The sequence below is a fragment of the Garra rufa genome, chromosome 5 (assembly GCF_049309525.1).
Source record: "Garra rufa chromosome 5, GarRuf1.0, whole genome shotgun sequence".
Taxonomy (NCBI): domain Eukaryota; kingdom Metazoa; phylum Chordata; class Actinopteri; order Cypriniformes; family Cyprinidae; genus Garra; species Garra rufa.
Window position 1 is genome coordinate 22,590,521 of NC_133365.1, and position 12,802 is coordinate 22,603,322.

Genomic DNA, 12,802 nt, shown 5'->3' on the forward strand with positions numbered 1-12,802 from the left:
AGGACCGAACAGCACGATTGAGCCAATCAGTGGGCACAGAGAACTGGTTTGTCCAGGTGCGTATAAAGTAGCAGCCCTTCCCTGCAATCCACCTTTGGGAGGCCCTTTAATTTGTATGTGTGTTTCAACTGACATGCTCTATCCTTTATTATATCAGGGCTATTTGAGGGACAGTGACTAACTAACATACGTTATATTCCGATCAAGTAACACCCATTTCCAAAACAAGCAGGATAACTTGTGACTAGAAGAAACTACAACTTTTACATTTTTCTAAAACTATGATCTCCTGTGGAACATAAAATGAGAAAGCAAGCGTATTAAAAGTGGTCCATACAGCTAATGCACTATATTCCACATCTTCTCAAGTCAAACCATAGCTTTATGTGACAAACGGATTCAAATTTTAAACTATTGCAGGATCCACGTCTTGTGAAATTAGTATTGATTATAAGGAAACATATAGGACTGGCTTCACAGACAGGGTTTAGACTAAGCCAGGATTAGGCCATAGTTCAATTAGGACATTAAAGTCATTTTTATAAACATGCCTTAGAAAAAAAAGCATTACTCGTGTGCATCTTGAGACAAAACAAGGGCACTGACATACAGTATCTCACAAAAGTGAGAACACCCCTCACATTTCAGCAACCATTTTAGTATATCTTCTGAAAAGAAACTTGGATATATTTTAGAGTAGTCTGTGTGCAGCTTGTATAGCAGTATAGCTTTACTGTCCTCTGAAAATAACTCAACGTACGGCCATTATTGTCAAAATAGCTGGCAACAAAAGTGAGTACACCCTAAGTGATAACAGCAGTATGTTGTTTAACCATGCAAAGCCACATGTCCTATTCATCATGTTTATGTTTTTTTCTTCTCGACAGGACCATACAAAGTTGTGTATCTTGTATTAGAGCAGTTAAAATTAAGTGCTTTAAGTACAATTCTCTCATGCTGACCACTGGATGTTCAACATGGCATCTCATGGCAAAGAACTCTTTGAGGATTTGAGAATTAGTATTGTTGCTCTCCACAAAGATGGCCAAGGCTACAAGAGGTTCGGTAACACCCTAAAACCGAGTTACACTACAGTGGTCAGGGTCATACAGGGGTTTTCCAGGATGGGTTCCATTTAGAACAGGCCTCACAAAGGTCGATCAACGAAGTTAAGCACTCGTTTGTCAGGTGCAGAACCTGGCTTCAAAAAAACACATCCATGAGTGCTACCAGCATTGCTTTGGAGGTTCCAGAAGTAGAAGGTCAGCTTGTCAGTGCTCATACCATCAGTGTTGTTTTTGACAACCATCCTAGATTCAGTCTTAGTCTTAGTCTTTTGGACTAAAATGCTTCTTAGTTTTAGTCAAATTTTAGTCACTTCTATATGTGATAGTTTTAGTCCAATTTTAGTCGACGAAAAGTCAAAAAGGTTTTAGTCTAGTTTTAGTCGACGAAAAGTCAAAAAGGTTTTAGTCTAGTTTTAGTCAAAAAAGGGGGAAAAGTAGTCTTTTAACAAATTAATGTAGGTCAGTAAGTATTTTGCTGTTGGGTAGTGTCACTTATAAGTTATGAAAATAGCAGATCTATAGTTCAACACAATGTGAGCTTCCGGATCGACTATTTTCACAAATAATTACAATAATGAAGGAATGTTTTAGAACATAAAAGACAAACAAGGATGGAATGCTAAAACGGCTTGCCATACTAGTATAGCAAAGAGTATTTAATGCTAAAACGGCTTGCCATAGCGTCAGATACTTTTTAAGTTTTGATTGGCATGCACAATAAGCGGAAATGTCATGCATTTTAAACGTCTGACGGACCACCCACTAACATTTTCGTCTATTCTCGTCTCGTCAACGAAAACTCACACACGTCTCGTCATGTTTTAGTCATCAACGAGCCATTTTTATCTCGTCATCGTCTTGTTATCGTCATGAAAAAAAGTGGCGTCAACGAAATGATTTCTTCATCGTCATCGTTGACGAAAACAACACTGCATACCATAAGCCGCACACTGCAACAAGTCAGTTTGCATAGACTTCGTCCCAGACGGAAGCCTCATCTGAAGCTGGCTCACAAGAAAGGCCGCAAACAGTTTGCTGAAGACAACCTGTCCAAGAGCATGAATTACTGGAACCATGTTCTGTGGTCTGATGAGACTATAAGATAAACTTGTTTGGCTCAGATGGTGTCCAGCCCTGGTGAGGCGTACCAAGAAAATTGTGTCTTGCCAAAAGTCAAGCATGGTGGTGGTAGCATCATGTTCTGGGGCTGCATGAGTGCTGTTGGTACTGGGGGTACATTTTGAAGCAGAACATGATGCCTTACCTTCAGAAACTGGCCCAAACACACCACCAAGATGACAACTGTCTTGCTGAGGAAGCTGAAGGGGAAGGTGATGGTGTGGCCTAATATGTCTCCAGACCTGAACCCTATTAAACACCTGTGGGGCATCCTCAGGTGGAAGGTGGAGAAGCACCATGTGTCTAACATTCAGCAGCTTTGTTAGAAAATTGTGTTAATAGTTGAAATTAAAACGAAAAAGTGAAATTAAATATAAGAAAAAAGTAAAAAAAATGTTTTATTATAAATTAGAAGTACAAAATCATAATTATGACAAAAAGGTTTATTTTTTTTTCATAATTATGATTGACCAAAGCATTTTTATCAATAATCTGAAATTTATGTGAATTGTATCAGTATGTACACTGCATGTCAAAAGGTTTTGAAATGAATTTTTTTTTAAGAAGTCTCTTCTGCTCACTAAGCCTGCATTTATTTCATCAGTATTATATAGCTATATTTGTATTTCATATATCAATATATTTATAAAAATGTAAATTATTCCTGTGATCAAAGTTACATTTTCAGCATCATTACCACAGTCTTCAATGTCATATGAGCCTTCAGAAATCATTCAATTAATACAGAAATAAATACACTGATTTGCTGTTCAAGAAACATTTATTATTATTATTATTATTATTATCAATATTTAAAACAGTTGAGTACATTTTTCTTTGATAAATAGAAAGATCCAAAGATCAGCATTTATCTGAAATACAAAGCTTTTGTAACATGGAGCCAGTATTTTTATTTTATTTTTATTTTGGAAAGGAAATTAAAGAAATTATTTTAGCAAGGATGCATTAAATTGATCAAAAGTGATGATAAAGACATTTATAATGTTACAAAAGATTTCTATTTTAGATAAATGCTGTTCTTCTGACCTTTCTATTCATATAGAAACCTGAAAGAATTCTACCCAGCTGTTTTTAACATAATAATAATAAATGTTTTTTAGCGGCAAATCAGAATATTAGATGCTAAAAATTCAGCTTTGAAATCACTTTTACTTTTAAATAGTAAAAAATATTTCAAGTTTTTACTGTTTTTGCTGTGCTTTGGATCAAATAAATGCAGGCTTTGAGCAGAAGAGGCTTCTTTAAAAAAACATGAAACATCTTACTGTTCAAAACCTTTTGACTGGTGGTGTATAAAACAATCTAAATTATTACAACAAAGCACATTTGTTTATTAAAAGGTGTACATTGCATTAGGGCTGAATAGTATAAAAAAGAGACAAATGTAAGTGCAAATTTTAATAACAGTCAAACAGTAAACCTGAAATGTACAACAGTGTTATTCAAATTTAAAAAAGCAAAGAACAACCAAACAAACAAACAAACAATATTCGGATAATATTATTAATCATACATAAAAGCTAAAATGTGAAACTCAAAGGCACTTCAAATGTTTTCGACAACGTTGCATAAAAATAGTGTGAAATGCACGTATTCCACGCCAGGCATATAAAAACGTTTTCCCTGCCAGAAATCCTTACAGAAACACAAAACTAGGTGTATGCTAAAAATATATTGAGAACTGTAAACCGTGTTGACTGATCCACTAAATGTTGTCTCAACATTACTGCACAAATCGGAGCCATCTGTTCCAGTTTTGACCTTGAGCAGGGCCAATAACGCTCAAGAACACTAGCGTATGAAACTTCATCACAAAAGGATCCTGTTACATAATTTAAAGCAACAGTTATAAAAAAATCTAATAAGGCAATATGTAAACAAGATATTCAAAAATCAGTTGTCTTGTTTTTGGTTGTGTGCAGTTATGAATACACATAAAGCCAGATTTGAACCTTCATCTCCAACGAAAAATGGCACAGCGATTTTGCACAGAAAGTAAAATAAGGTTTCATGCACAGATTTGTAGCAAGATTGCATATCTAAACAATGTGCCGTTGCATATTAGTGCTTTTTCCCTTCGGTAATTAGCGGTGAAGCTCTATTCACAAGCCCTTTGAACATTAGACCATGAGAAGCAGAGCAGTGGTTCTCTGTGTTCTGCCTCCTCATTTAGTGCTGGTTGTAAACATTACAGAATGAGTATTCCTCTCTCGTTTGGTGAGTTTTGAAGTGAAGCGGTTGTCTTCAGACGGGCTCAGTGGTGATATGATGTGGTGTTCCAGCGATACCAGGATCTAAAAAAAAAAAGTCAAATTAATTGTTTGCACATTTTACTGGTTCTCTAGTACTTAAGATTGCAGTATGTGTGAAGTAACTCGCTGTGGTTTTACCCTGTGTTGAACGTCTGGTTGACCCCCTGTGTGGTCAGTGGACTGGATGTAGTGGACAGAGTGCTGGGGGAGGAGCCTCGACTGGGGCTGCCAGGGGAGGAGCTTGATGACACTGCAGGAACAGCAATAAATTAATTTAGTCTATAAGGGCCAATGTATAGAATTGGTGCAAACTACTGTCCCACAACCAAAAAATTAGCTATTGAAACACATAATTAAAATATCAGTAAGCTTAATACAGGGCTGTTCAGTGCGACCATTTTACTCACATTTGTGACTGAAAAATTACTGCATGCGTGACTATGAAAAAATATTTAGGAGCACCAATTGTGACTGACCCGATCAGCATATTTGCGTTTGCGCTGAGGGAAGCTTCAAAGGTTACTTTCTATGTGTTTTGCAATGTTGAGTAATGTATCACAGACATATCTCAGGAAGTGTAGAAAGAGACTGACTGTGCAGTATAGAGAACTTAGTTGATTTTAATGGAACTTTGATGAGTGACAGCTTTTAATAATTTTTAAGGAAGTTTGTAAATGAGATATTGATTTAATACAACAGTTAAATAAACAAGAAGTTATTAAGTCTGACTATAACACTATTGCCTGATTTTGCTCCATTTCGTCGGCAAAAATAGTCTGATACAAGTCACAACAGAGTCGCTGCGTATCTCCATTCAAACACAGCAATGTTTTGTTTATGAATGAATGTGCGTTTTTAAATGAATCTAGTGAAATGATTCAATTTCCCATTCATAAAGACAGTCACTTGCTTTATTCCTGAATGAATCAGCCATTCGAACTAATCAAATGAATGATTAATTGATTCAGTAATTAAATCAGTGTCTTGCTGCCACCTGCTGGCAGATTAAGTTTCATTTTTAAAGTATTTTTTCAGTTATTTAAATCATTTAATATTTCTGTATTCAAAATTTTAATAATTAAAACATTAATCTCAACATGAATTTATGAATTAGATTGCACTCATTTCACCTCTGAGCTTCATTAAACATATGCAAATACACACAATTCCCCTGTAAATCACTTTGAGGAGTCAAATATCACCTCACAATAGTAAGGCAATTTTTTATCAGATTTTTTGGTTATTGTTTAGAATGTGCTCCTAAAATTTTGAGTATGCCCCTATATTTTTTAAGCTAGGAGTACAAGTGCTCCTAAAAAAATAAACATAGAGCCCTGTAATATATATCAAATCATCATCAAATCAATTTGGTACTTTCTGTTGGGAGGTGGCTGTCCCAAACCCTAACCCCTAAATTTCAACTTATATTTTGAAATCATTTTTGCATTTTATTCCATTGTTTTTTTTTGATTTTGTAAAAGAGTAAAGTAAAAAAAAAAAGGGGGTCCCATGTTTTCATCCTCAAATGCTTGTTTTGTCTAGCTCTGCATGAAAACTGTGTATTCCGGTTCAAGACAGTTAAGGTAAGTTGAAAAAACTCCCATCTCATTTTCTCCTCCAATTTCAAAATCGTCCTACATCGCTGCAGAAGTACCGACCCAGTGTTTACAAAGTGAACATACAAAGAAGATCAAACGCCCTTTACAAAAAAAGGTAAAACAGCGATGTAGGATGATTTTGAAGTTGAAGGAGAAATTGAGATGGGAGTTTTTCGACATACCCTAACTGTCATGAAACAGAATACACAGAGTTCATGCAGAGCTAGACGAGACGAGTGTTTGAGGTTAAAAAGTATATAAATTGTCATCCGTTCTTCCTGAGCTGGGATCGTTTAGAGCCCTTTGAAGCTGCATTTAAACTGCATTTTGGAAGTTCAAACTTGGGGGCACCATAGAAGTCCACTAAATGGAGGGAAATCCTAAAATGTTTTCCTTAAAAAACAATTTCTTTACGAGTGAAGAAAGAAAGAGATGAACATCTTGGATGACAAGGGAGTGAGGTAATTATCTGTAAATTTTTGTTCTGGATGTGAACTTCTCCTTTAACAATACCCCCAACATTACATTTTCTTACAAGGGCAACAGTGTGGATTGTTATGGCACCAGCTCAATACTTACCACCTCCAGTAGCGAGTGGACTGAATGAGCGAGAGGTTGAAGGCTGAAACAGGAAATAAACCAGATTAGTGGAAAATCGGGTGGAGAACATTTCTATGGAAAACAAAGAACCTTTCAACCACTAACTTTCCAAAACACACTCACTTTGGGGAGGATGATAATGTTATAAACATGTTAAGAGGATAAATGATTAATTTAACATTTATTATAACATATTGTGGCTATTAATTCATCTCATTTCATCGTGTAGAGATGAAAAAGCATGAAATACACTACACAAAAATATAGAAAAACTAATATTGAGAAATATTACAATTAACAGTAGATCTCAATATTTTATTAAAAAAATGTGGCTTTATATATGTATACACACACACACACACACACACACACACACACACATATATATATATATATATATATATAGTTAATTTCCTCTGAACTGAGATTAAGGTATTCAATGAATCATTACTAGAGCACACAGACTCACCAGACGAGGATTGTAGTTGTGAGACTTTATGGGTGAAGTGGACATGGGGCAGTATATCCTTTTCTCTTTCTGCCGCCGATTGCAGAACCAAACCCGCACTACTTCCTTCTCCATGGATAGCTGCTCTGAGATGAGTGTGATCTCTTCAGAATTGGGTTTTGGATTCTGTATGGGAAAAAAGTGTGTTTTTATGTATTACAGCCTGCAGGGGGCACTGCAAACAAACTGCTGCACTTTGTCATTGCTAAATGAAAAGGACCTGATGTACCATGTTAGTAAATAAGGTTAGAGTTACCTGTCTTGAACAAGTAATGCCTAGTTTTCTAAATTTTTCTTAATCTTAGGATGGTTTAAGAAAAAACCTCCACATGCTAATATACAAAGTTGACAAAATTAGCTTTAAGTAACATTACAAAAGCTAAAATATTATACTATACTGCTATACATTATTGATCTCTGTGCAGACCAAACATATTCATAATTTATTCTTGCTCATAACTTTTTATTAATCAAATGCTCTCTAGATTGTGCATGTCCCTCTCCCTTATTAATGTCACCTGACATGACTAGCGATAAAAACAGTCATAAATATCTCTATCTATGGGGCCAAGAACACCAAAGGGAAAGTGAGGAGCTAAGCATGGCATGGAGCACCAGACTAAATGCAAATGAAAATCTGACTAATGGTCTAGGAAAAGTTTGAAAAAGTAGGTTTTCAACATAAATCTATATGGCAGACAGGAAGTTTGGTATAATAAGTAGTTATGTTGTCAGCATGACCCAATGAATATTTTGAGACCAGCGTCATTACAATAGGCTAATGCAATCTACAGTTATTAGCATTATTGGAAATTTCATAATTAATGTTTAATGAATGGTTTATTATGTATTATGTTACCAAATTGATGTGGTGTAATCAGTGTAAGGATGCGACAGGCATAATTTGGTGCAAATATCTCAAAGTTTTGCAGACACACTGCTTCAGATGCACTTTGGGCAAATTCGTCTAGAACGGAACGGGTCTAGGAGGAGAAAAAGTAGGTTCCTTTCAGGAAACTCGAGCTGCGTCGCAACGCTGGGAACGCCTCCTGCGTGAGCACGTCCTGAATCATGTGTGCAACTAGTCCAATAGGAGTGTGAGATGTCACGGGCGTCATGACGTCACCGACCAGGAAGTATAAGAGCACGTACGGTGAAACACAGCACTAGCTTCTGTTGTTTCAGCAAGCGCTCTGTGTCTGTGTCAATCATTCTCCGTTTTGTGCAAGTTAGCACAGCTTTTGTTTTGAGAGTGATGTCTAAGCAGCAACAGTACAAAGTGTGTGTGCCTCCTCGCACTCGCTGAGGACATACACTTTGTGTGTTGCTTGTATGGGTGCACAACATGCGGCTTCAGCCCTCGAGGGGGCTGACTGCCCGCACTGCTTGTGCATGCCATTGCGGGTGCTTCGCTCTAGGAAGGCTCTCTTTGAGAAGGGAGTCTTCACTAGTGCTCCCCGCGGGTCTGGTCCCACTCGCAAATAGATCTAGCAGAGGGAATGGAGACGAGCGAGTCCCTATCTCTTTCCTCACCTGCTGGATCTGTCGCTTTCTGTTTGGGTTCGGAAGCCCGCTCTGCGGTTTCTTCCCCCCAAGGAGAAGGCTCGGCACTTCTCCTCTCTTCCTCTGAGGAGGTTGATGTGGAGGGTGTCGATGACGAAGCACCACACCCCCAGTCCCCCCAGTTTGAGGAGCTGTTAGAGGTGGTTTCTCGTGCCTTGTCTGCTCTCAGTTTAGACTGGCCGGCCGAGAAACAGGCTGAATCGCGGAAAAGCAAGCTAGATGAGCGTTTTCTGCAATCTCGGCCGTCACCTCCCCGTAGGAGCCTTCCATTTTTCCCCGACCTCCACACACCTCAGTGTCGAGGTCATGGGGAAAACCCTTTTCGGTGCGTCTCTACAGCCTGTCGGCCGCTCACTACTCTCACGTGGCGGGGCTGTCAGAGCACGCTTACAAGGAGATGCCTCGGGTGGAACAGACGCTTGCGAGCTATCTGTCCCCCGACGCTGCATCTTCTTTGAAGGCTCCAACCCTTCAAAGAATGCGGCAGCAGGTCAGGCTGATGCGTGTCTGCACACCATGGCGGTGTTATAGGCGTATCAAGCCGACCTGCTGAAACAGATGGATGAGGGCGATGGAGTTCGGCCTGAAGATCTAGCCGAGCTCCAGAAAACCGCTGATCTGTCTCTCTGTGCAACCAAGGAGACCGTTCGCTTCATTGGGCGGTCTATGGCAGCCCTGGTGGCCACGGAGAGACACTTATGGTTGACCCTGTCTATTATTAAAGAGAAAGACAGGGTCTTCCTTCTGGACGCCCCGTTGTGCCCTCTGGACTTTTCGGCGACGCCGTGAGTGCCATCGTCGACAGGCACCAGGAGGCGCAACGTCAAGCGGTGGCGTTCCAGCGGTTTCTCCCTCGCCGTCCTCCAGCTGGCTCCTCACACAGGGAGGCACAGAAGCAGAGCGTTGCCTCCCGTCTCCCCCCGCAGAGCAGGGAGCGGGAGTTCCAGCGGCGCTCTAAGCCGAGCTCCTCAAAGCCCCAGACTGACCTGAGGGAGGTTCTGAGGGCCAAGAAGAGCTCGGCCAAAAAGCCCTGATGGTTGTGGCCCAGGGCTAATAAGGACAGTCCCATCTGGGGAAGAGCGGTTCACACATCGTTTTACGGTGCCCGTCTCTCCTCACTGTCCTCAGGGGGCCACCGTGCTAACCCTGCCACCTCTGGTGTCTCAGGGCGCAGCGGCCCCCAGCAAGCATATCTCTCAGTCACCGCCCGATCCCGTAGCGGTGCTAGGAGGCTCGCGACCTCTTCGGAGGTCCCTCGAACAACTAGCATGGTCACTCAGTCCCCAGTTTCGGGACCCCCGGCTAGCCGTTCCTTTAAATCCAGAGGTCAGCCTCGAGAGGCTGATTCCCCTTGTAGATTTTCTGGAAACGTGGAAACTCCTGCAAAATATCTCTCAGTGGGTCCTGCATACTGTAGAAGAGGGTTACCGCATTCAGTTCGGTTCACCTCCTCCCCCCTTCAACGGGGTCTTTCCCACAGTGGTGGGTCGCAAGCAGGCTCTGGTAATGGAACAGGAAGTAAATACTTTCCTGGGGAAGGAGGCCATCGAGGTGGTCCCTCCTCACGAGCGAGAGTACGGGTTCTACAGATGGTACTTCATTGTTCCATAGAAAGATGGAGGGCTGAGGCCTATTCTTGACCTGCGCGTTCTAAATCGTGTGGTCAGACGCCTCAAGTTCAAAATGCTGACGGTGAAACAGGTGGTCTCACACATCAGGTCCGAGGACTGGTTTGTGACTATAGATCTCAAAGACGCCTATTTTTTTTATAGCTCCTTGTCGTCGCATCACGCTTGCGACAGATGCATCTCTCACTGGATGGGGAGCTGTCATGAGTGGCCGCTCGGCCCACGGTCGTTGGAGAGACCATCATCTCACGTGGCACATCAACTGCCTGGAGATGATGGCCGTGCTTCAGGCTCTGAAGCACTTTCTCCCAGACCTAAGAGGTCACCATGTGTTGGTGCGCAACGACAACACAGCGGTGGTCTCTTTTATCAACCACCAGGGAGCTCTGCGTTCGCGTCCCTTGTACAAGCTGGTGCACCAGATCCTTGTGTGGGCCCAAGGGAAACTCCTCTCGCTGAGAGCAGTACACATCCCTGGGCACCTCAATTTGACATCCTGTCGAGGCAGGGGCTGAGGCCCGGGGAATGGATGCTTCACCTGGATGTGGTGAAGCAGATCTGGAGAGTTTTTGGCCAGTCTCAGGTGGACCTCTTCGCGACTCAGGAGAATGGTCTCCCAGCCGAGGTTGTGGAGACCATCCTCCAGTCCAGAGCTCCCTCTACGAAACTGTACGCCTTGAAGTGGAGGCTCTTCACTTCTTGGTGCGGAGACCGCCAGTTAGACCCAGTTAACCGCCCAGTTGGTACAGTACTGGAGTTCTTACAGGCCCGTCTTTCCACCGGGCTGACCCACTCCACCCTGAAGGTGTATGTGGCGGCCATAGCTGCTTACCACACCCATCTCGTGGCATTTCAGTGGGCAGACACCCCCTGATTACACGTTTCCTCCGCGGTGCGCTGAGCTTGAGACCTCAAGCACACTCTCGTGTCCCTCCTTGGGACTTGGCTGTGGTGCTTGAGGCTCTATGCAAGCCTCCATTTGAGCCTTTAGAAGAGGTCTCTGACCGTCTTCACACTCTTAAAACTGCTTTCCTGCTGGCTATTACCTCCCTCAAGTGGGTTGGGGATCTTCAGGCCCTCTCAGTGGCCCCTTCCTTTTAAGACTTTGCGCCCGGCATGGCCAAAGCTTTTCTAAACCCCCGAGTGGGGCACCTTCCGAAGGTCCCCACAGTAGCACCACGGCCTGTCGTGCTGCAGGCCTTTCATCCTCCTCCCTTTCGGGAGCCCGACCAGGCGAAGCTTAATTGTATGTGTCCAGTGCGATTCAGGATGTGCTCATGCAGGAGGCGTTCCCAGTGTTGCGACGCAGCGTCTCGTTCCCTTCAGGGAACCGAAGTTACATACGTAACCCGAGACGTTTTCTACAACAATTGTGTGGGCTGCCAATTAAAATAGACAAAAAAACGAAACCGTACGGTGCTTAGCCCCTAATAAATCATGTTCATATGAGGGCCTGAAGCATCTGCAAATCAGTAACAAATGTAAACTCACGTCAGGCTTATTAAAGGTAATGAAAACTATAAAAAATAAAATGAACCAAAATAATAATATATGTATAGAAAACCTTTTTTTCATTTCAGCTACCTCATTTAGCTTAACTTGATGTACTAAAAAAAGTAACAAAAATATAATAAAACATACAATAAAACATATAAACATAAAATACAGTGGGTAAAATAAGTTTTAAACACGTCACCATTTTTCCTAGCAAATATATTTCTAAAGGTGCTTTTGACATGAAATTTTCACCAGATGTCGAAAACGACCCAAGCAATCCAAACATACAAAAAACAAAAAACAAACAAATAATTTCAGAAATTAAGTTATGTGTAATAAAATTGAATGAGATGGGGGTAAAGTAGTGAACTACTGAAATGTATTTAATACTTTGTACAAAAGCCTTGGCAGCTTCAAGATACCTCTTGTATGGAGAAACTGCTCAGGTGTGATTTTGACCCATTCTTCCACAGAGTCTCCTAATCGTGAATGTTCTGTGGCCCTGTTCTATGAACTCTGATCTTTCTATTGATTTCTATTGGATAAGTCAGGTGATTGGCTGGGCCATTCTAGCAGCTTTATTTTCTTTTTCTGAAACCAAGTGAGAGTTTCTTTGCTGAAATGTCCACCCTTGTTTCATCTTCATCATCCTGGTACTGTAGGTGTTGGAAATGAAACAAGTAAATAATAATTTCCACTGACAAGGGGCAGGATTGCTTTCTAATTACTGATAAATTTCAGCTGGTGTCTTGGCTTTCCATGCCTTTTTGCATCTCCCTTTCTTCATGTGTTCAATACTTTTTCCCTCTGTCATTCCATTTTATTACACATAACTTAATTTAGGAACTTATTTGTGTTGTTTTCTTTGTATGTATGGATTACTTGGGTTGTTATTGACATCTTGTGAAAATTTCAAGTCGACAGCACTTTTAGAAATATATTTACTGAG

General features: G+C 41.1%; 1 protein-coding gene across 1 annotated transcript; it reads right to left on the bottom strand.

The window, feature by feature from the left end:
- Positions 1-3,603: 3,603 nt before the first annotated feature.
- Positions 3,604-7,266, bottom strand: LOC141335483 (POU domain, class 2, transcription factor 3-like). Its single transcript, XM_073840963.1, has 4 exons — positions 7,127-7,266; positions 6,637-6,679; positions 4,598-4,709; positions 3,604-4,501 (listed from the first exon to the last, which is right to left on the bottom strand). The coding sequence occupies exons 1-4, from the start codon at positions 7,238-7,240 to the stop codon at positions 4,462-4,464; spliced, it is 309 nt and encodes a 102-aa protein (XP_073697064.1). The 5' UTR covers positions 7,241-7,266; the 3' UTR covers positions 3,604-4,461.
- Between the last annotated feature and the right edge of the window lie 5,536 nt (positions 7,267-12,802).

Bases quoted from the DNA above. Each gene is read 5' to 3' on its own strand.
- LOC141335483 (XM_073840963.1), bottom strand. From the start codon at position 7,240: ATGGAGAAGGAAGTAGTGCGGGTTTGGTTCTGCAATCGGCGGCAGAAA. The intron at 6,680-7,126 runs GTGAGTCTGTGT...TTCCTGTTTCAG, and splicing joins ACAACTACAATCCTCGTCTG to CCTTCAACCTCTCGCTCATT. The intron at 4,502-4,597 runs GTAAAACCACAG...TTTTTTTTTTAG, and splicing joins AACCAGACGTTCAACACAGG to ATCCTGGTATCGCTGGAACA.